Raw genomic sequence first — 22675 nt, 5'->3', positions numbered from 1 at the left:
CTGGTCAAGGAAGAGATGGGCAGCTACCATAACCTGGGTGAGACCGCCTTCGACCAGGAGGTCTGGGTCCAGGATCAGTGCATCCTGGGGCTCAACTTCCTTCAACGGACGACAGGGACAGTGACCGGGGCTGGGCCGTCTCTCCTCCTAGATGACCATTACCATCCCCAGCGCAACAGTCACTGCAGGAACCCTGGTAAATGCCAGCCCTTTCAAGGGCTCCTGCAATGGGCGCGATCCGAGAGCAGAACACAGAGGGGTGAAAGAAGGAGTTTGAGCACCTCTTTGCAGTCAGACCGGAGGATGGGGGACGGACTGGGATGGTCCAACACCAGATCGACACTGGCCGATCCCCACCCAGTCGGGAACCACCCCACCGGCTGCCCCTGTTCCGACACAAGGTGGCTGCGGGGATTATCCAGGAGATGCGGGGGGCTGGGGTGATTTAGCAGTGTGGAGTATAGGGCAGCAGTGTGAAGTAGTGGCTAGGGCTCTGGACTCTTGACTGGAGGGTTGTGGGTTCAATCCCCAGTGGGGGACACTGCTGCTGTACCCTTGAGCAAGGTACTTTACCTAGATTGCTCCAGTAAAAACCCAACTGTATAAATGGGTAATTGTATGTAAAAAAAAATAATGTAGCGTCTGCTAAGAAATAAATAATAATAACAATAATAATAATAATAATAATAATAATAATAATAATAATAATAATAATAATAATAATAATAATTTAGCAGAATGCAGAGAAGCGGACAGAGCAGTGGACTCTGGTAGGTGTGAGATAGCGTCTGGAAATAAAAGCATCGAACCAAGAACCAAGCGTGCCTCTCCTGTTTTCTGCCTCCTGTTGAAACACTACAATACTGTCAATAGGGTCTACTGTGGTGAAGATAATTAAATTGTTTTCAAGGGAAGGGAAGTTGAGAGTTGGAAATCTGCAGTAAAGTGTGTTCTCCAGAGTCAGCACATTTGAAACTGCTCTCTGTGAAACACCATGCAGAAGCACCTGCCAACTAAGCGCCTATCCGCCTCTAGCAGGCTGTCAGATAAGCCTTGCTCATTGTGACTAAAAATGACTTTTTTATATCCCAAGAATCCCAAATCAGGGGGAAACCTGGAACAGCCATTATCTACAGTGCATGCTACAGCTTAGTCGCTCCCAGTAGCAGCTGGTGGCTGTAGTGTTCCACTATGTGTGAGTTTGCTTTGTTTGACAAAAGATGTGTCCCCTAGTTGTTCAATAAATTATATTATTACCCAAGTAGTATCTATAAAATAAACAGCAGATACTGCATGGTTCATTATGGAATAATACTATCACTCAAGACTAGCCTAATATCACACAAGTGGCAAAGGCAAAGTTACTATCTAATACTAAACATAGTACAATACAAAATGTGAAAAAGAAGTACAAATATTATTAGAATACACTTTATAACAAGAACAGTTTCATTAAGAAATATTGATTACGATATCACAATGGTAATCCACTTTTGCAGATAACATTATTTATGTTTAAGACTGTGCATACTGTATAAAAAGAACGTTCTGGTGTGTTAGAAACTGAATTATGTCTCCACCTAGTGGACATTACAATATTTAATCTCACCTTATTGTTGGGGAAAATAAATATAATTTTCACTTTTAATTGGGCTTAGTGTGTTGAAAGAAAAGGTTTCAGAAATGAAAGTACGGTGGTTTAATACTATGGTGGTTTGCTTTCATACATAATACATGTCAGTGACTTTGATAGAGGCCTGAGAACAAGTATTTAACTGGCAGGCAATTATATTCCAAAGACTGCACAAGTTTATGTTTCATAAGGAAGTCTCAGAAATGATGAGTCATTTTTGGGCTCCTGAGTGGCGCATCTGATAAAGGCGCTCCGCGTGGAGTGCAGGATGCGCCCTATAGCCTGGACGTCGCCGATTCGAGTCCAGGCTATTCCACTGCCGACCGTGGACAGGAGCTCCCAGGGGGCGACGCACAATTAACAGAGCACCGCCCGGGGGAGGGCTTGGGTCTGGCCGGGCGCCTGCGGGCTTGCCAGTAAGCTCCCCAGAGCCGCATTGTCCTCTGACGCTGTAGTTCTGAGGTGGCTGCATGGTGGGCCTGCAGTGTGTAAAAGAAGCGGTCGGCTGATGGCACACGCTTCGGAGAACAGCGTGTGTTCGTCTTCGCCGCTCCCGAGTCAGCGCGGTGGAGAAAGCGGTGGGCTGAGCCTAAAAATAATTGGCTATTCCAAATTGGGGAGAAAAAAATAAAAACAATTGGTGACTACTAAACTGAAAAAAAAAAAAATGATGAGTCATTCAGGACCAGTAGATTTTCACCACCAGCTTTCCTCAAGAACTTCAACTAATCATTGTGGATGGTCCAATGTCATCCTGGCTGCCCATGGCGGCCCTGTCCCTTATTGATTCTATGATGGCTGTTGTTTCTAAGTATTAATGAAGTATTACAATCTGTAATTCATATTCATATTCTGCAATTCATATTCACGATTGCTCTCCAGGTGCCTGTGAAGAAGATTTGTTGATGCCCTACACTTTCCCAGCTACCCGTCCATTTCAATGGAATACCTACCCATTGATCATGGTATGGCGCTTTGCATAATGAACTTAGAATTATAAATGTAGTATTGTAACATGAGATGCCTCTATTGTGATGTCACTCACTGAAATACTTAAAGAATCTTTTCATAACGGGACAAGTAGACGCCGTTGTAATCTGTAGCTGTAATCAAAATAAAAAAAAATAAAAACTTTAGGGAGATCTGCAGTCTATATGGTGTGGCCTTGGCAGAAATGAGTAATACTTTAGACCTACTGCATAATTTTTCAATACTCAATTCACTGGAGACAGAAACCTGGCATGGGTGGAGGCTCCTTACATTTTGGTACTCTGCAATTAGTTGCATCCGTTTTGAAAGCTATGAAAGAAAAGATGTGCCACATTAGCACTGTTTATGAAGTGGAATTGTATGTTGGGAAAATGTATAGTAAAAAAAAAAATCTCCTTATTAGAAAGTAAGATTGGTCCACTTCCTTGCTATAATGCAAAATCCTTTAACCCTCGTTTGACCTTTGTTTCTGAAACTATGTAGGTAACCCTTCGGCCATTCTTCTCTTGAAAGAGCTGTTAAATGCCCTCATTAATGAGTGGCCAAGATGTCACATGTAATGAAGAATGTCATTTAGTAAGAGAGGCAAAAGGAATTTGAATTAGGACCAATATACAGTGCCCTTGACTGTGAGGCATTCATATTTCATTTTGAAGTTTTTCTTTATACCAGATGTTTAAGACTAGGGTAGGGAGTGATTTACTTATTAGATTCTGTGACTGTAATTTGAAGCAATTATCTCCAACGAGATTGTGCTTTGTTCATGTACCAATTAGCTGAACCTTGGTCGACTCAAAGGGGGGGTGGGGGGGGGGGGATAAAAATAGAAACGGCCCATAGAAGGGATCTTTGATACAATATGTGCCCAGAACTGAATACCGTCTCCCTCACAAGTATCAAAATCAGCACCCAGGTCTCAGATCTTTTTGTACGTTTTGCACCCTGTTTATACAAACCAAAACTAAGTACTCAATCTTAAACCATTAATGAGAACACTCCTCTCTATATTAAGGCTGCTACTTTTACATTTTCTTTTGTAAAGGTGCATATAACCTGTGGTAAACTCAACAGCACCATTTAAACGATGTCTGGGGCCATGTAAAGAAAAAAAAATACTGGTATAATAAATGAATATCAGAAAAAACAATACCTTTCAATTGGTCATTGAAGATCATTTCACATTTACACATTACACACTTTTCTATTAAGGTAGAAAAGTAAACACATAAGAAAAATATATTTGCACACACATGTGCTTCTGTGTTGGGAGTACAGAGCATTCAAAAACCTCATGGCTAATTAACATAAAGCTCAATCTTAAAGAGTAACTGTATTCCGAAAAAATATGTCCCCACTTGTTGCTACAACTGTTTAAATAAGGTACCTCTAATTTTTGTTTTCATTGTTAACATCCTGACAACTTTTTACACTTATAACTTTAAAGTCTGTTTCAAAGCTCTTTTAAAAATGGTCGCTCTAGTGCACTGGGGTTTGAGATCTGTCCTCTAAATCACTGCAGGAAGAGCGCTGGCTTTTCTGTTCCGTACCACATCATGGATCGTTATTGCTGTATAACCTGTATGACAATGTGGTTAGTGATCCTAATTCACCATCAGTGCACTAGAACATATATATATATATATATATATATATATATTGTAATGACTTGGTAAGAATGGAAGTGTGAAACAGGCGTTCTTCAAAAGCAGCAATCACTTTTATTTTGCATTAAAGAACAGGCTACATACTTCTTAGCAAGACAGGTTACTTCTCCAACTCTCCACTCCTGTCTAGCATGCAAGCTGCCTCTTACAGCCCACAACCCGTACAACATTGTAGGTTAACCACGACCAATCAGTGGCCAATATCAGCCCCACTCCCCCTGGCTCCTGCAAGGTACATATAATGATCCTGCAAGGTTGCACCAATAATCCAGTATAGGAGAACAGTGTCTGCAGCAGGGTAAGCGCTCCTACGCATGGGAAGCACGCTCGCAGACCATGCAACTTTGCTCTGCAAAGCACTTCAAGCACAGACGCATGCACAAAGTCCCAGTGACAGCCTTTTGCTACAATATATATTATTAGTGATTGTATTAGAGGCTCATATATCATCATTTGATCCTCGACTACCTTTTTTCTATACGGTCTCCTTTTCCAAACATAGATGAAAAAATTATGATTTTAAAATGTTGACTGCATCCGGATATACAACATAAAAGCTTGGCTGTTGAATAATTAACTGGAATGTCATTGAGTAAAACAGAAATATATTGGGGAAAAGAAATACAGACGTTTCAGCAGTTTAATATTAGTTAATGTTTTTTATTAACATTTATTATCAGTAAACTAAAGGGAGATATTAACACTGTTGTAGAACAATCTTTTCTGAATTTGCTGTGGGACAAATTAATAAATGAAGTGTTTCTCCACTGCAGTGTCAGCAAATGTTATTACTGTATTTATATAAACCTTTATAGAAACAAAATAAAAATATTTTCAGTAGAATAAGATTTTGTTTAACAAATCTAAAACAACACAATGATAATACCAGTATTTGATGTTTATTCAGTTCAAATACCTTACACAAAGGATGCAAAAAAAATGCACACCATTTCATCAAAAAACAAGTTCTGTTATATTATACAGCAGAGAAAATGCCTTGAAAAGGGCTCATCTCAGCCAGTTAAAGTATGTTCTGGGTTTCACAGTTTAACCTTGTGAGGAGAGTGACACTGGTAATATATAAGTGCTTGTGCCGTAATACTTTCCTAAAATAATAATTCACTTTGAGAGACTTTGACTATAGTTCAGATTGCTATCACATTATAAAACAGCAATACAAAAATGAACGCCTAAATATTAGAAATGTTCTCGTTAATTCTCCCTATTGTGCAATAATACGTACATATAAAATCCAATCAAATATCATAATATACAAATACAGAATACAAATATGTTCTAAATGTTTTATATGTATGTGTTTAGTCTTTGACCAGGTAATCAACCTGGCAACACCTGAGAAAATAAAGGCAGCTTGTATTGGTTGCCAACAGGCCCTTATACATTGATTCGAGTGCAAAAGACAACCCATTCTTCACTAAAATAATTTATTTTAACACATTTTTCCATTATTCTTATTTTTTATTATAGCTTTTCTCTTCACATTTTTTAGTAAACAAAAAAAGCACAAACAAAATCGTGTTTCGACAGAGTCTTAATCATGAATAAACATAATTTGATACAGAGGAACACCCCTTTTTTTTTACACTCAATTCTCCACAGGCGATTAATCACCTTACGTCACAAACCTTCAATTGACAATCAGAACAATCAAAAACAACTGAAATTAATAAGTAATTAGGTACAGAAATGACAACAGAAGGCAGAAGACCATACTTTTTTTATATTATTTTAAACACTCAATCTGTACGTTTCATACCACTAAATATTCTTTTACTAAGTTACTTTTTTCTTTTTACTCTGCAACTTGAATAATGAACAGAGGTATATACTGTATACATACAAACATACATTCTACAAAAAATACCCATATTTAAAGTCTTCATTAAGGCCATGTGGTGGAACAGAATTAAAAAAAATATCACAAAAGTTTCCCTTCTCAAGAGTTGTTTGTGTTGTTTGTTGTGAGCCATCTCTTAAAAGGTGATTAATCACCTGTGGAAAATAAAAAAGGGATGTTCCTCTGTATCAAATTAAGTCTACTCATGAATAAGACGAAACGCGTTGAAATTTTGTTTGTGCTTTTTTGTTTTCTAAAAAATATTTGAAGAGAAAAGCTAAAATAAAAAATAAGAATAATGGGAACAATCTGTTAAAATTGGTTAAAATTCAGCGCAATAGACAATGCAGCCATGCTCCAGTAACAAAAGCTATCCCTACTATCAACATATTAATATCCATAATTCTATTTATTTAACAGTTGGTATTTAAAAACTTTAGACACGTAGTTGTTACATGTCTTGCATCCCTAAAAAATTAAAAAATAAACATTTTTAAAATCATTACTGAATTCAACATTTTACCAGCATTGAAAAATCTATATGTAGCGATCAATTATATATATATATATATATACATACACACACACACACACACACACACACACACACACACAGTATATATAGCACTGTATTCATCTTTTTTTTTCTTTTCAAGCTTCAGTAAAAAAACGTTTGTGTTTTTGCTTTCGTCACTTAGTTTAGGTTTATCAGAGGGCCATGAATTAAAACTGTACCTCTAAACCTAAGTGAATTCATGCAAATCATGAAGGATTGCCATACAATTTAACATAATTAAACAAAGCAACATCTTTCTCTTAACTTAGCAATAACTGAACTATGCAATTTACAGGAATATAAACAAACAACCAATGCATAAAAAATAAGTTTATTTCAGAGATAGTCTCGTTTAGAAAATCTGGAATCTGGTTGCCGGTCTGAAAAATAACTGGAATCTCTGTACTTGTTCAGATTAGCCTGGCCTAAATTAATCACATTTCAAGACATTAATTTTCAAGATCTCTAATGAGTTTTTGTTTTCTTGGGAAACTACAAAATAATTAATTTACTAAATTGATCTGAGTGGAATGGAACTGCTGATTGAAGAAATTCAGAGACTGACAGATGACAGTTATAGTAAAAGGCTGTTTTATGAGATAAGAAACAGGTTTGCCCTTTGTGCCAATTGTGCTGCACTGTGTGTTGGTTTTGTGTTTGTGGAAGCCGAGGGCTTAGGACCACCATACTCCTTTCATGTGTGACTAAAACTGGATTTGAAGTCAAGCATTCAGAGATGTAGTGTGTGTGTATTACCAACACACCTATTTCCATTAATATTCTGCATTTTGACAGGTTTGGTAAACTTAATTTGTTGACTCTAAAACAAGTATGTCGGTACATCACGCGCCATTACAAAATAAGAGCCGAACTGTACATGTAAAAATGTAAGTCTGACATACCTATATACTCAACAACAGACAAAGGATAACAGTTAGATGTATGTGTGACATACACAGTATGTAAGCCCCACTATATTCCACAGCAGGGAATAATAAGGCAAACAAATTAGTTTAAATAGTATCAGTGATGTGTAATTTTTCAATAACGTCAGGACGTGTGATGCAAGGTAACTGCAGTCTGTATTACTTCTTCGTCTTCGCTGACAGCAGTGTCCAGGTCCTTGTCTTTGCGCTCCACTTGTTGTTCTTTCACAAATTCCTTCTGTATCCTCTCCAGCTCCAGCAGCTCGGCTGTCAGGCTCTACATGTGAAACTCTCGTCTGTTCTTCAGCAGCTTCATAGGGAAGGGATTCATATCATTAAATGCTATGTTCATTAGTTTCCTAATGACAGAAGATACAGAGAAAACAAAATGCCACTGATGAAACAACTGCAAAGTTAAAAGGACCTGGGAACTCTGCATTTTTCCCTTTCAAAAAATACATAAATAAATAAATAAATAAACAACAACATATGGGCCTGCCAAAATTAAATTCATAAAAAGACACAAAAAGACAAACATACACACTTGAGAAACAATGCACAGTTCTAACAGGAACAAAAAATGTAAGTCTGACATACAAAGTTGTTGCTTGCTAATTTTCTAACATAATTGTTTAGATATTGAACCCATTAACTTCTACAGTGTATCAATCTTCAGGTGGTCCAAATCAGTCAATGGCCCCCTGTCTCTGCACAGCCGGCACTGCCTGGATTCTTGTCTAATACTGAAGCATGAATGGCTGCATCTAAATAAATGTGTTTGTATTTCAGGTTTAGTGGCTGGACAGAGGAGAAACATGGTGATTGGATCAATAATTCCAATGAAAAGGCTTTGAGAACTAAATGGAAACATATTTCTGCTGCTTTACAGTCATTGTGAGAAAGCTCTGCCAAATTATTATCATATAATCCCAGTTATTTCACTGAAAATCAAGAGAAGCAGACTGATTGATCCAGTTCCGTGCTACAGGATAACAGAAAATAAATGTTTTCAGTAAATAAAAGGCAACAGAACCTTAGAATTATTCATCCTTAGGATAACTTATTTTTACTACTAAGACCTAATGGCAAGAAAATTCTGTTTTTAATAGGATCTTAAACGGCTGGTTTCACAAACTACAATTAGTACTAATTTTGGACTACCTTACCTAAGATAACAATAGGTAGTCCAGGATTAGTGCTAATCAGGGCCTGTGAAACCAGCCAATTGACCTACCAGTTAAATTGTTCAACACTTTAATAATCTGCTTGCAAACTGTTCATTAAACAGCTATACATACAGTACATCTGTTTTCTAAGCTGCAAAGAGGACATTATGTGGGTCTGTGAGGTGGGGGCTCCATTACCTGTAGGAAGTGAATGGTAAAGAAGGACTTACGGTTTCATAGTGGATGCATGGTAAAGCTCAGTAAACTGCAAAATCACTGTTCACATTTACCATCATCAAAATGGTACAAGACAGTTTATTGAAATCACTAACTTTACTAGTGGTTAAAAGCATGGTCACTGGAGTGAGTGAGATGAGTGTGAACTGTTTATACAGTCTGTGATTGACAGCAACTGGTCTGATGCGTCTTATCATCATCCTCATTCTGCCTCACCTGCCATCAGAGATAGTTTTTGGTGAAAAAACGGAGGTATTGGTAGATTTCCAGATTGTCGTGAATTTTTAGAATGTCCTCTTCATTGTACTTAAAGAGGGCCAGTGCATAGCGAAATATCACCTGGAAACAGAAAGAAGGAAATACTGTTCAGGTTAAAAAAGAAGGATACTTTCGCTCATCAAGTCGTCACTGGACTGAGCCCTTTTATAATTAATTATATTTAACTTATTTCCATGTTTTTCATTTTTACTCTCTATAACTCTCTAAAATGTCATTACTATAATTTAAAATAATTGGATAAGCTGTTACAATGTAAGTGTGACATACTGTGCACATGTTTGCAAGTTAAGACAATTTTTCTCAACAATTTGTGCTGAAAAATGTATTAAGCACGTTTCAACACAGTTGGGTAAGTGTGGGTGGTGTGGGTGGTGTTGGTGGTGGGGGGGTGGGTATTAAAGGATCAATTACTAACACAGCCAGCGCTGTACCTTTGTGCCCTCATAGAGGAAAGCGTCCCACACTCTGAGCAGGATGTCGCTGACCAGACTTTCCACGAAGACCACCAGGAACCAGTTGAAGGTGATGAGGGAATGATCGATGCTGTGCTCCTTGAAGTGGGCCGTCAGGCGAGGCATCTTCTCAGCAAGAAAGTCACGGAACACCCTCTGATCAGCCTGCAAGGAACAAAGAGCTCTGCTTAGAGCAGCATGAGTTGCTCAGCTGTTAGAACAAATAGGGACTATGACTGCCTGAATTAACACATCCACAGTACTTACTGGTGAAGCAAAGGGGATAGCATTAAAACTCAGCTATAGGCTGACAAGCAATGTCACAAATATTTTAACATTTTCTTAGTAATAACGGAGAGACATGGACAAATTAGCCAATTTCCATAACAGGAACCTGAGAGGCAGTGAGGGTTTTGCTGTAGTAGTCTTGTGGCATTATGATTTCAACAACAGCCACCAGACACCAGAAGGCATCCTCTTCATCCTTCAGAACTAAAAGTGCAATAGCTGCCAACCTGCAAGAGGAAACACACATACCACATGACTCCACTGGAAGTGTGCTGCTAATATTCAGAAGAAAAGGGGGACACATAGGTGTGCCAAGCCACATTTTTACACATTTTAGGCCCTATTTTGAAATAAATTTTCAGAGGAATTTGATGTATGAAACTAGCAAGAAATTATGTAAATTATACACTTATTTGTATTTATTATTATTTTATTTCTTAGCAGACACCCTTATCCAGGGTGACTTACAGTCGTAGACAAAAATACATTTCAAGAATCAGTATAAGTATTAATACGATTACGATTCAATAACGGAACAGATAACAGTGTCAGTGATAGTTACATCAGGATATAATTAAATACAAAATACTACAGATTAAATGACACTCGACAGATTACAGTACTCTAAAGTACAGGGTTAAATGCAGTAAAATAGGGAGCAGATAAGAGCAAGTAAAGTGCATTTAAGGAAGAGTGATAAGTGTCCAGATGGAAAAGAGGAGTTTCTACAGGTGCTGTCTGAAGAGGTGAGTCTTGAGGAGGCGCCGGAATTATTTTTAATCTGCCTGAATATGGCCACTCGTGCTTTCCACCACAGTTGTCTTTACAGTTGTGTAGAATATTAAAGAACATATCTGGGCCAGTATATTTGTGATTCCAGAAAAAGATATATTGTACAGGGGAGGGATGAGTAGCTAAGAATACACAACACAGTTAACAACCACTAGGTGTCATAATTTCTCAAATTAATAAATAAACACTGTTTGCATGTGTATTCTTATTGCTATTTATAATACAACAACACATTGCTCTAGTATAGTGTCCTGGCATAGCTACCTCCAACGAAGTGCTCTAAAATGTTAAACACCGGTAATGCTGCCATTACCTGTGGCACTGCTTACCGGTAATAGGCATTATTCTCTGTTTTAGAAAAGGATAAGTTATGCTAGTCCATGTCCAAGAAGTACAAGAAAGTGTTTTGTCTTTTTTGGCAACACCTTTTACTACTTAAAATGAGCGAATGGCATTAAGAACTTTCAATACAAAAGGTACTGTACCGGTTGAGGCCCTGGCAGTAGCCGATGGTGGGGTTATGCCAGGAGAAGGCTAGCAGAATGCGCTGCAGCTTTTGGACTGCGTCAGAGGTGGGCGAGGAGAAGTGCTTATTGCTGGTGAGGGTGCGGTGCAGGTCCAGCCTGATCTGCCGCGAGGCCGGGTGCTCCGACACCTCGCAGTGCTTCCTCAGCTCCTGGTAGTGATTGGGATTCCGCTTCCTATAGACCTGCGTCCGTGTCCTCACGATCCAGCGCCACACCTGCTCCCGGTACTCCACAGGGATCCCACACCGGATCAGGCCCTTCAGCTCCGGGGATGGAGCCAGCTGGTCCAAGGGACGGCTGGCCAGGTAGTTAGCCCACCTGGTCCGCAAAGGCTTGTCCACCATCTCATTGTTGCGCAGGTTGTTGGAACGGATCTCCAGGGCCTGGATTTTGGCCAGGAGCTTCACGTCCTCTACTTCATAATCAGGAATGGTCTTGAATCCATAGTCGTCGTACTCACTGGGACGGAACAGAAAGTTAAACAAGGATGTTGGTAACATGCAGTATTCACATATTCCCTAAATTATCATACAACATTGTATAGTAGGTGCATGGTCCAGGTTTTTGTGATTTAGTTATGTGTAATGAACCTCTATGTTAAGTTGTACTGTTATATTTCTAATCAGTCCCCTCTGCCAGCGTATTCCTCCCCATCGCTGCAGGAGAGCATTGAGTTAGTTAGTTGAGTTGGAACAGTTGGCGGAGAGAGACAAAGGGAGAGAAGGGAGTGGGCTGAAGTTTGACGGTTAGGAGGAGGTAAATGTGTTTGGAAGCCAGTACAAGAACCAGGAAAGGGTTATGTGTAAATGGTATATGTGCCTGAAACTAACCTGCCTAGGGTTATGTATAAGGCCCTGTGTAAATCGAGATTTCACGAACTGCACAGAAATTGCGAACTTTTTCAATATTCTTATAATTATTATTTGTATTTCATACGATGGAGGTAAGCTATTCTGTATGTCCTGCAATGTTACTGCAAATCATCTCTTGACAGGCATTTAGATTCAAGTATTCACTGAAAGAGAAAGGCGGAAATCCAAGAAACCAAAAACGTGAACTTCCATGTTCCAAAAGTCCACTGAAAACCGTGAAGCACGAAACACATTAAATTTTGACCTGACAGGGATGTTTGTTTGCGCAAATATCCCTCTTGAAAAACTGGACAACCAAAAGTTACATAATTTCTTCATACTGAGTGTAGCAAATGGTGGAGTGATTCCTTCATCAGCCCAGCTGAGACGTGAATACTTACCTAAAGTTGCCTATCACAAGCAGGAGATTATTAAATTAGTAAAACAGTATGGTTGCTTGTCAATGGTCACTGACGAGTCGACTGATGCCCAATAGCAATATGTGTTTCACATTGTATTTGTTTTGCAGGGCCTAAATGGTGAACATAGAACTGAAAGCTGTCCTTGCAGATACACTTTACCTACAGGCTGTTAATGACAACACCGTTTCACAAGCTATTGTAAAGTGCTTGAATAACTTTGATGTTGATTTTGAAGATGTCAGTGCATTTATCAATCTATTTGCTGTATAAAAAATAATAATAATCTGTACACATAATTTATAAAATAGTTCTGTGCACAATCTGCAAAATAAGACACTACCCGTGATACTGCCTTGAATTAAAAAATAAAAATAAAAAAAAACACACTATTTTCACAGGGCCTTATGTATGAACAAAGGATCCTGGAGTTTTCTAAATAAACTGTAGACTTGCTGCAGCCTCTGACTGCTTTTTGGGCATATATACACCTTCACTGCCTAACATCAATCCTTATATATGGTCCTGGAATTGCAGTGTTTATTGACGCACATTGCTCTTTATGTGGTTGGTTAGGGAGCAGTTCAATGTCAATCCAATCTTTGACCTTTCTTTTTGCCTGCTAAGGTGTGCAGTGGTATTGTGATGTGGATTACTATACAGTTAACAGCAAGCTCATTTCAGCTGCTTGCATCAATCGCTCGAACAGCAGAACAAACATTTTCTGTTCAATTTACAATCAATACTATAAAAAGAGTTTTTGTTTTGTTTTGTTTTAAAGAAGTGACATAAACAAAATATGTATTTTTTTCAATTATTAAATTATCACATTAAAAGAGCAGGGCACATGACATAGAAAATCATAGACAGCAAAGCCCAGAAACTACTGTAAGTTCCAGCTCTTTTTTGGCTTTTCATTTGCGCACCTATTAGATCACAATTGCAACAAACCAACATTAACATTTTGATCCTTTGCTTGTTTTGGTATTTCAGTTCGGGATATGAGGGTATTATATGAAAATGGAACTGGTGTAGCTTGCAATCACATCATCAGTTTAGCAATAGAATTGCATTTTAAATATTTGAATATACTTAGTAACAAAAAAAACAAGAAAGTAACCGGGGGAAAAAAGTTTTCGCTGTGAAACCCCGGTATGGAAATGTCAGTACTGTCTTACCTGACAGGGTTGAGTTTAAAGACATCCTTCTTGTCTCCCTGCAGTGCGTCCTCAATGAGCCTTTTCACCATCTCCTGCTGACTGCTGTCCAGCCCTTTGCTCTCCTGCAGCCTGCATAGCACGACCAGGTACTTGCTCTCAATCTGGCAGTTTTTGGCCTCCAGGTAGGCACACTGCAACACAAAAGAGAGGTTTAGGGTTAGGATTAAAACAAAACACAGCAGCTGGTGAAAGCAGTAACCCTCCCACAACCTCCCACTCATTTCCAAGACAGGGCAGTCCAAAGGCAGAGGGTTTCTACACCCTGTTACTTTTTAACTGGGTTGAACTTGTTTATTAAAATGTAAAAATGAACCTAGTACATTTCCAAATAACTAATTTTACAGTTCTGATGGAGCCATTCCAATTATAATCTTGCTTCTGCTCCTTAAATTAATTTTATTTAAAAATCCTCTTCGCTGCAGTGTTCACTTGTTCCCTTGTGCTGCTTATATTAATTAAAAGACTGCTATTTCCTACAGTGCAATATGTGTGTCACCCGAGTGCTTATGGACACTGTGGCTGTGAAGGGTCATTTCTTTGAAAGTTAAACTGTTGTGTACAATACATGTTTTTTTTTTCGATTACGATTCGGAAATCAAAGCGTTTATGTTTTTGGCAATTTTAGCAGTTTTAGCATAACCTGCAACTGTAATTATATTTATTTATTTATTTTTACAATTTTTGCCATTTGGTTCTTCTTTAAACCAGAGTCACCCTGGTATCAAATGTGATACCTATTAATTCAAGTGCTCCCAGAAATCCTGAAACATCTCTACTGTAGTACAATAGTTTTTCATGTCACAAAAATGGTCTGATCCTAAATATATCTAAAATAATTTAAAACCATTGCCAATCAGACCAGATAGATAAAACATCTAATTTGCTGCAATCATACCAGCCAGTAGCTGTTTCATTGCACAGTGCACTCAGGGGATATCACTATATGGAGCCATGACGCAGGCACTAGGACAGATCAAGCTGATACAGAAACAGCTACAACTTGACCCACCCCAAAGAACACATTGGGGTCAACAAGATTAAACATTAATTTAATTTGCAAACCAGGCATTTGTGTTTTTGTGAACAGTGCCCTACATTCACAGCACTGTACTTGTATTTAGAATTCACTACATATCTTTCCAATTTGCTTTCTGCATCTAGAGAAGACCTAAATTTGGAGATGAAAGGGAAACATCCCAGTCAGTCTGATCTGTTCATTCTGGGAGACTGGAGCTGGCTCAGTTGCTAACTTCTCTGTGGTTTTAATTAGTAATGCATGAACACACCCGAGGTTGCTGACCAGGCTAACAGCCAGCCAGTCAGAACTACTATGACAGTCAACTAAGAAGAAGAAACAAGGAGTGAAACCAAGTAGGAGTACAAAGAAAATTATAAAAATAAGGGAAGTACAGTATAAAATGAAAAAAGAAAAACCACAAATTACTAAAGAGAAACATAACAGAGGAAGTATCTCTGCAAAAAAAGCAAATCATTGACCAAAAATACTGACTGCCTATGTCTTTATTTATGCAGATACTAGACTACAATAACAAGGTAAGAAGGTATGTGGAGGAGTGGTTAGGGCTCTGGACTCTTGACCCGAGGGTCGTGGGTTCAATCCCAGCTGGGGAACACTGCTGCTGTACCCTTGAGCAAGGTACTTTACCTCGATTGCTCCAGTAAAAACCCAACTGTATAAATGGGTAATTGTATGTAAAAATAATGTGATATCTTGTAACAATTGTAAGTCGCCCTAGATAAGGGTGTCTGCTAAGAAATAATTAATAATAAAAGTATATTAATAAACATGGTAAACCCAGGTAAATTATTATAAATGCATTGTATAACCATGGGAAAAGCATGGGTAAAACTGCAGAAATACTGTGGTTAAACAGGAGGCCAAATGAATGCTTTAAACTTTTAAAAAGTTACCAGGATGTGAAAATGATACAAAGTGAATCTAAAGTTGTTTTTTTTATTTTGTTTTGTTTTTTGCGTTCGACTGTGTAAGAATAGTGCCCAGTAGGTCACCAGCTTGCGTCACTACATTAGAACCACTTGCAATCCATGTGTCACTAAGCAGTTTGCTTTATCATAATGTACCAGCATGCTAGTTGTTCTTTAATTTACTTTGGCTTCTTAGTGCAGACAGAGATGTCTCTAGGCGAAATCACAGATCTCATTGTGGTTTTGTGGTTAAAGCTATAGGAAAAAAGAAATAAACGAAACTCATTACTATTACTATTAATCTGGGGCCTACGCTATAAAAGCTGAAAATAAGATGTTTAGTATTAAATAAAGTCACTTATATATTAGCCTTACACAGTGACGATACTGCATTAAAGACTTGTAGGTAAGGATAATATATTTTTTGAACATATATGTTTTTTCACAATGGTTAAATGGGTACAGATCTGTCACACAGCAAGCTGTAAAGCACATACCTTCATCAGGAGGCCCTTCTCCTCTTCTGAACTGTTCCTCCACAGCTTAGTAAGCTGGTAGATTTCAGAGTTGAGGAACTTGTTTTGCATCTTGTGCGCCTCTATATCGTCCTAGTAAACAGAGTAAACGAATGAAATCAGAACACAATCTGTGGTTGTACTTAAAACATTTCTACTGTGAGCTCTATTTATTAAGAGCACAGGTTTGACCTAGTCCTGACTGATCACTGCTTTTCTTTGCTTTCATAATTGTACTCATTTGTACCCTATAAAACACTGTTTGAAAATCGCTGGGATACATAAAAAAAAAGTGTGGCTAACTAATGTCAATTAATACACTGTACAAAAACAATATACTTGTTTTGTTCTAATAACAAAGAAATAGAAGAAAAAAATAGTTGGCCAACTGATCACGTGTCTGGAATTATTATTTGACTTTATATTAGTGGATTTAAGTTTTGCTAATAAGCAGATAACTGGTCTCCTAACTTTTATCAGAGAGCAGTGTACCCCCTCATGCCTAGTAGCCTGGGGTTACACAGGGATCTTTTTTTTTTATACAGTATGTTTATGTTATTATAATAATTTAACACTGTGCAAGCCTGACCTATAGAGTACAAAATCACAGTAATGTGATACAAAGTACAGTCGAACCTGTCGTATCTGATCCTGTAAGATATGACACCATCATTACCCAATGGACCTGTGCCATGTGTGACTTACATATGCTGCTACCAACTGAATGGTGCTGATGGAAACTGACCAATGCACATTTTATTATGGGTCTAAAACAGTAAATTCAGCTCTTAGCAGGTCAGAATTTGTACACGCTGTCACTTCACATAACTGCCCAGTTTAACCATAGTAAATAAAAGAAAAGTAAAGGATTCATAAAATTAATGTACTGTTAAAAAGTGTGCATCCTTGTTGTTGTTTATGTCTCAGGTTAACACACACACAATGTAAAAAAAAAACCTGTCAGATTACTTTGGCATACACTGAGAAAGCACGTTAAGAACTGTTTGGAATGCTGTTTTGTAAACTGAGAAATACTGTACTTCAGTGCTTGTGCAGTCATTTTCACAGATTTTTTTGTATAGAATACATGCTGTGTCATACTTTGGTGTTTTAGGCACACTGATGTACCTGACGTTGTTCATTTATAATGCCCCGACGTTAATAAAGAAACTACAATATACTAAAACGACTTCCTCTGAGATACAATATTAGTATATATTCACTGGACCCCTGGACCGGTTCTACTATAAATGAATCATTCTTAGACTGGAGTGGCAAACAGTAATTGTGTGTCTGCTCCAATGCTAATAAAAGCTAGTTAAGATGTCATGTTTGTAATGCTTATTGGATGCAGAGAAGGTGCAGAATACCGTATGTGACACCCCAGCAGTGAAAATATGGATCAGTTACTTTACTGCTTTTTCACATCATGCAGGATTACATGGTGGTCAAACAAAACCAAAAAAAGAGTGTGGTTTTATCCGTGTTTCTTGAAACAAGAGTTGACGTACTTCCCATGGCTGTAATGTAAAAGTAACTTTTAAAATAACCTTGAGGTGCTCAATCTTCTCCTGCAGCCTGCAGAAGGTCTCTGTGCCCATGGAGTTGGCTACGGTACGCTGGGGGTCAGCCATGCAGGCGGCCACCTGCTCGGAGAGCTTGAGGATGACTTCCTGCTTGGCGTTGTTCTTCTCCATCATGAGCTGCACGTGCTGCTGCAGCTCATTCACTTGGCAGTCCTGCATGGCCAGCCGCTGCTCCAGCTCCTCCTTGTCTTTGAGCAGGGCCTCCAGGCGGCCGTCCAGGTCCGCGATACACCTCTCTTTGTGCCGCACCAGTTCCAGCCGCTCCTGCTCCCCTGCTGCTGCCAGGAACTGTTTGCTGGTCCTCTTCTCCTGCTTTGCTGCCTCCAGGGCCTTGTGAAGGAGTTGCACCAGCTCCTGATTTCAAAACAAAAACACTATGGTCATTTACTCTTAAAGGTGAAGCTTCATGAGCTGTGTTGGAGGTCCCGTAAATAAATTATACTGTAGGTGGTCCCTGAATAATGCACCTGTACTTTCTTTGTAATCTGAACCAGGTGGGATCAGACCTGTTCAGATTAGTGATTTGTTTAGAGTACTGATAATAAACTGTACCATACTAAAAATGCCTGGTATAGTATTTGTTTTAGGTTTTTGATTCTTGCATTTCCTGAAAAATCTGTAATATCCCTTTGAATAAAAAAATACTGTTTTACTTATCATGTAAGAACAGCTGTTAACACCATGCATTTAATTACAGTTATGGCTACAGGTAAATTCAAATAGTCTACTGTACAATGCAATAGTCTACTGTACAATGCAATTTTCCCTAAAAAACAGCCTGTTGCAGTATTTATTAGTAGTGCATATGAGAAAAGGCTCTGAAGCTCTGCCCTATATTATACGTCAGTGGCCTTAAAACCAATTATCAGACATTATTATTATTACTATTTTGTTTATTTTGCAGACACCTTTATCCAAGGCGACTTACAGAGACTAGGGTGTGTGAACTATACATCAGCTGCAGAGTCACTTACAACAACGTCCCACCTGAAAGACGGACCACAAGGAGTTTAAGTGACTTGCTCAGGGTCACACAGTGACTCAGTGGCTGAACTGGAATCTGAGACGGGGACCTCCTGATTACAAGCCCTTTTCTTTAACCACTGGACCACACAGCCTACTATTTCAATAACAATGTCCTTTTTTTAACCAATTATAAAAGATGAATTCAGTGAAGTGTTTTTAGAAAAGACCAGCAAAATGACTGAAAATCCTGCACACTGCCTGCTGGTGGTCATTTTTCAAACCATTCAGGAGATCAGCTTAACTTGTGTGTTTTTAACAGGCTCAAAAAAGACCTTGTTTTTGCAGCTCTGTTCTTTGTACTCTGAAAGAAGAAAACAATGATAATGCAATAAAAGTACCAAACACTGGAAATACTGTCCCAGTATTACAATAATAATGAGCAATGGTGTCTTGTAAAGTGGTTTCATAAGGTCCAGGATAACCGTGTCTTTAATCAAGACACAAAAACTAATGATAAAATAAGTCAAAATGCACATGCACAATAAATTCTGTGCACAAATAAAGATTGTGTCTGTTGGTCTAATTTTAGATCAAATATACAATTAGCTACAAACTCTTGCATGTTGCAGATCAGGTGCATTTGAGCACCGCGTTAAAAGTTGTATGGGTTACTAACAGGAAACAAGAAGGCGGCGATGCAAGATTAAAGTTTATGTTTGGGAAGCAATAAAATATGCTTATTGAAGCTCATAAAAATGTAAAAGAAAGTTTTGTGACCATACAGGCAAAAATGTAAGCTGTCTTTTTATCATCATAAGATACAGAGGAGTCATGAGCGAAAACCCAGAATTGCATTCAGGAGCTCTATTGTGACTGTTTAGATCTAGCCCTGCAGAAACAGTCCCTGCACAGGGCACAAAATTACCCTTGACTTCCTGACTCACCCTGCACACCATGCACTCATGCCTTTACCAGCTGAGCCCTTCGGGGGCCCCAGAGATTTTGTATTTTAATACACTTGTACTCTATGTGTTGATGACAAAATAATAAAAAAAAAATCTACATTGTAACCTTTATGGATTCATAGGAACAGTAGTACAGCACAAGAGTTTCAGTTACAGACAATGAAGCAACAACAGACTCTCTTCACTGTTTCAGAAGTGCCCTTCAACCCTATTTTACATACACAGCTACTATAGAACATCATACCACCATGTTTATAACAATTTGGATTATCAGCAATCAGCTCTCCTGTTAGGTAATGCATGAGTTATTCTGCTAAATGCGTTTGCCTTCACACCCAGTGACACCTTAGCCAAAGAGGAAAGAAAATGCACAGTAAAGCAACCAATTTGTGGTCAGCATGCAGGTTTCTGACTTGCATAGAAAAAGAGTTAAGACATCACACAGTCAATACAGTAGATCAGTACTTTAATCAGTTTAGGCAAAATTATTGCTGGTCTTGGATTTGAGTTTGTATTACTTCATGTAACTGCTTGACTTAATCCACTGTTTCTGTCTTATGATCGTTCATACCATGCTTATTATAGATACAACATCATATTTAAATACTATCATACAACTTTATAAAGGTTTACCACTGTGTTTTTGCACAGTATTTTTTACAGTTTTCCCATGCTTTCCCTGTGATTAGACTGTTATTTTCCCACAGTGTACCCTGGCTTTCCATGTTTATTAATATGCTTTACCATACCTAGCTGGTCTTTACAATGCTGACCTATGCTGTACCACTATGCTTTATGATTTTACTATGGGAAACATTTATAAGGTTCAATCATTCATTGTACAAGTGCCTCACAAGACATATTATTTAATAACTCAGTTATCAGTTGTTATGTGCTTAAATATACTTCAGTCACCCAAACCAAACATATACCTTTTGTGACTTGAGCCCCTCAGTGAGCGTGAACACCTCGTGCTGGAGTCTGGATAGTTTGTCCACGGGGCTCCCCTCCTTTCCTGACACCTTCTCCCCAGAAGGCTGAAGAGAACTGGTCATTTTCTTCTCCCTCTTGTTCATGCTGCTTGATGGAGAACTCTTTCCTCCAGTCTTTGCTTCCTGCGCAGACTCGTTTGTAACTGAAGAAACTGAAGGAGCTGAAAGGACTGTAGGTGCTGGGGGTGTCAGAGGTACAGGCGGTGCTGGAGGTGCTAGGAAAGAGAGCAAGCAAAGAAAGCATTTGAAATGCATGAATATTTATTTAATATATATATATATATATATATATTTTTTTTTTTTTCTTAAACTTGCTGGTTCTTTATTTTATTCTGGAGCCACCTACCTGACAATATACCCTTCATAATCATTAAACAAAAAAAAGAAAATAATGATTATTTCTGGAATTCAAATTTGTTATACACACAAAAATCATCATAGAACCCATAGTACCGATGTTAATTCTAGGGTGCCTAGCCAAAACTACAATTTGCTGCAAAAGAAAATAGTTGTTAAAAAGAGCTGTTGTTTTCAATGAAAGGTGAAATTGTGAGCTATCTAGTGAGTTTTCTAGAAATTTCTTTAAAAAAGGCTTTATTGACACTCATTCTTTATCTTATTAACAAGCTTTACTCCTGCATGGTTCACCTTTTAGGAACAGGAAACCTCTGCACATTTATAACAGCAGAAAGAGTTCTTACCCTGCATGAGAAGAATGTAATAGTTTCAGAGCCACTGTGGTGGTCCCTGCATTGAACTGATCCAGACATGAACTAAGCAGAGACACAGACTTTGCAGGGCAGTTTCCTGTCAACTGAAGGACGCACCTGTTGTTTCCCCCAGTTTCTGTGTCACAGGATCCTCACAGGGACAGTCTTCCGACTGCTGAATCTTGTCAAAGTTGAACACACTCCGCCTCAGCTCCTGAGCTGGCTTGTTTCCACAGATATTGAGGACTGTGTTCCTGTAAGGGCAAGGCAGAGGAAACACAAACTGACTTCTGAAGGCAAAGTACAGAGAAAACGAAACTAAATGCATAGAAACAAACACACACACACAAACTAAAGTAGTACACAACAAATAACAAAATCCAAAGCTCAACTGGTTGCTTCTCTTGCTTACAGGCAGCTGCCTGGATAGGGCTGACTAGTTTACATAACAGGTTAAAGGGCAGAACATGAAAAAATATGTGGTGGTTACAAGAGTATAGCAACACTTTGTAAGCGTTTAGAATAAATAATTTAAATTGGGTTATTCCGGTTCAGCTGTTTTGTTTTGCATGCACACAACACCTACCCTGGAACCCTTTTCTCCATCAGATCACAAACTGAAGAACCCCACCCCACACACAATTTGGTCGACTTGAGCTAGAATTAAAACTGGGCTGTCAGTGAGCTTACCTTCCCAAGGTGCAGAAGGCAGCTGGCAGAGCTGTGTGGAGGTAGTGGAGGGCTCTGCAGGTATTTTCACCAGGCTGGTATTGTGCTGCCACCGTTTTATTTGCAGCTGCTGCAACCAATACAGCATGGTTTGGCTGTTTAATGCCTGTAAAACAAAAACAAAACAAACTAGATGGTAACTTTACAAGTTGTGGGGCTTGCTTTATTGGGAAAGTGGTCAAAGTAGCTGATTTGTGTCAAAAGTCACATTGTTTATTAATTGTCTCATGCTTAGAATGTGCTAGAATTTGATATTTCTCAAAGTTCTATGACAGTTAATTCAACAGTGGGAAGTAGCCTACTGAAAGAAGTTGACGCGGTTACTAAAACAGCTGTACCTCTTGAATGGTAGACGCCATTCCTGTTTTGATTTCATATTTGAATAGCTGAGAAGTAGAGGAAGATTT

General features: G+C 38.5%; 2 protein-coding genes and 1 pseudogene across 2 annotated transcripts; all 3 read right to left on the bottom strand.

Annotated features, from left to right (window-relative positions):
- Positions 1-16062, bottom strand: part of LOC117408671 (TBC1 domain family member 2A-like) — a 61845-nt pseudogene extending 45783 nt beyond the window's left edge.
- Positions 7946-11314, bottom strand: LOC131736193 (TBC1 domain family member 2A-like). The gene is made up of 4 exons (XM_059021831.1): positions 10156-11314; positions 9741-9926; positions 9247-9369; positions 7946-7986 (listed from the first exon to the last, which is right to left on the bottom strand). Exons 1-3 carry the CDS (start codon positions 10369-10371, stop codon positions 9253-9255), a joined length of 519 nt encoding a protein of 172 aa, XP_058877814.1. The 5' UTR covers positions 10372-11314; the 3' UTR covers positions 7946-7986; positions 9247-9252.
- LOC117399991 (TBC1 domain family member 2A-like) lies at positions 15989-21887 on the bottom strand. The gene is made up of 5 exons (XM_059021830.1): positions 21657-21887; positions 20770-21044; positions 17871-18260; positions 16303-16413; positions 15989-16060 (listed from the first exon to the last, which is right to left on the bottom strand). Exons 1-5 carry the CDS (start codon positions 21865-21867, stop codon positions 16055-16057), a joined length of 993 nt encoding a protein of 330 aa, XP_058877813.1. The 5' UTR covers positions 21868-21887; the 3' UTR covers positions 15989-16054.
- Positions 21888-22675: the final 788 nt, after the last annotated feature.

The sequence above is a fragment of the Acipenser ruthenus genome, unplaced genomic scaffold (genome assembly GCF_902713425.1).
Source record: "Acipenser ruthenus unplaced genomic scaffold, fAciRut3.2 maternal haplotype, whole genome shotgun sequence".
NCBI lineage: Eukaryota > Metazoa > Chordata > Actinopteri > Acipenseriformes > Acipenseridae > Acipenser > Acipenser ruthenus.
The sequence above is the reverse complement of the archived record's forward strand: the minus strand, read 5'-3'. Positions and strand labels throughout refer to the sequence as shown.

What these genes read in the sequence shown, in the direction of transcription:
- LOC131736193 (XM_059021831.1), bottom strand. Translation starts at nt 10,371, where the DNA reads ATGTGGCTTGGCACACCTATGTGTCCCCCTTTTCTTCTGAATATTAGC. An exon ending in AAACCCTCACTGCCTCTCAG is followed by an intron (nt 9,927 to 10,155) that starts GTTCCTGTTATG and finishes TGTTCCTTGCAG; the next exon opens with GCTGATCAGAGGGTGTTCCG. An exon ending in TCCTCTATGAGGGCACAAAG is followed by an intron (nt 9,370 to 9,740) that starts GTACAGCGCTGG and finishes TTCTGTTTCCAG; the next exon opens with GTGATATTTCGCTATGCACT.
- LOC117399991 (XM_059021830.1), bottom strand. Translation starts at nt 21,867, where the DNA reads ATGCATTTAGTTTCGTTTTCTCTGTACTTTGCCTTCAGAAGTCAGTTT. An exon ending in GAAACTGGGGGAAACAACAG is followed by an intron (nt 21,045 to 21,656) that starts GTGCGTCCTTCA and finishes TCTCTTTCCTAG; the next exon opens with CACCTCCAGCACCGCCTGTA. An exon ending in AGGGGCTCAAGTCACAAAAG is followed by an intron (nt 18,261 to 20,769) that starts GTATATGTTTGG and finishes TTTTGAAATCAG; the next exon opens with GAGCTGGTGCAACTCCTTCA.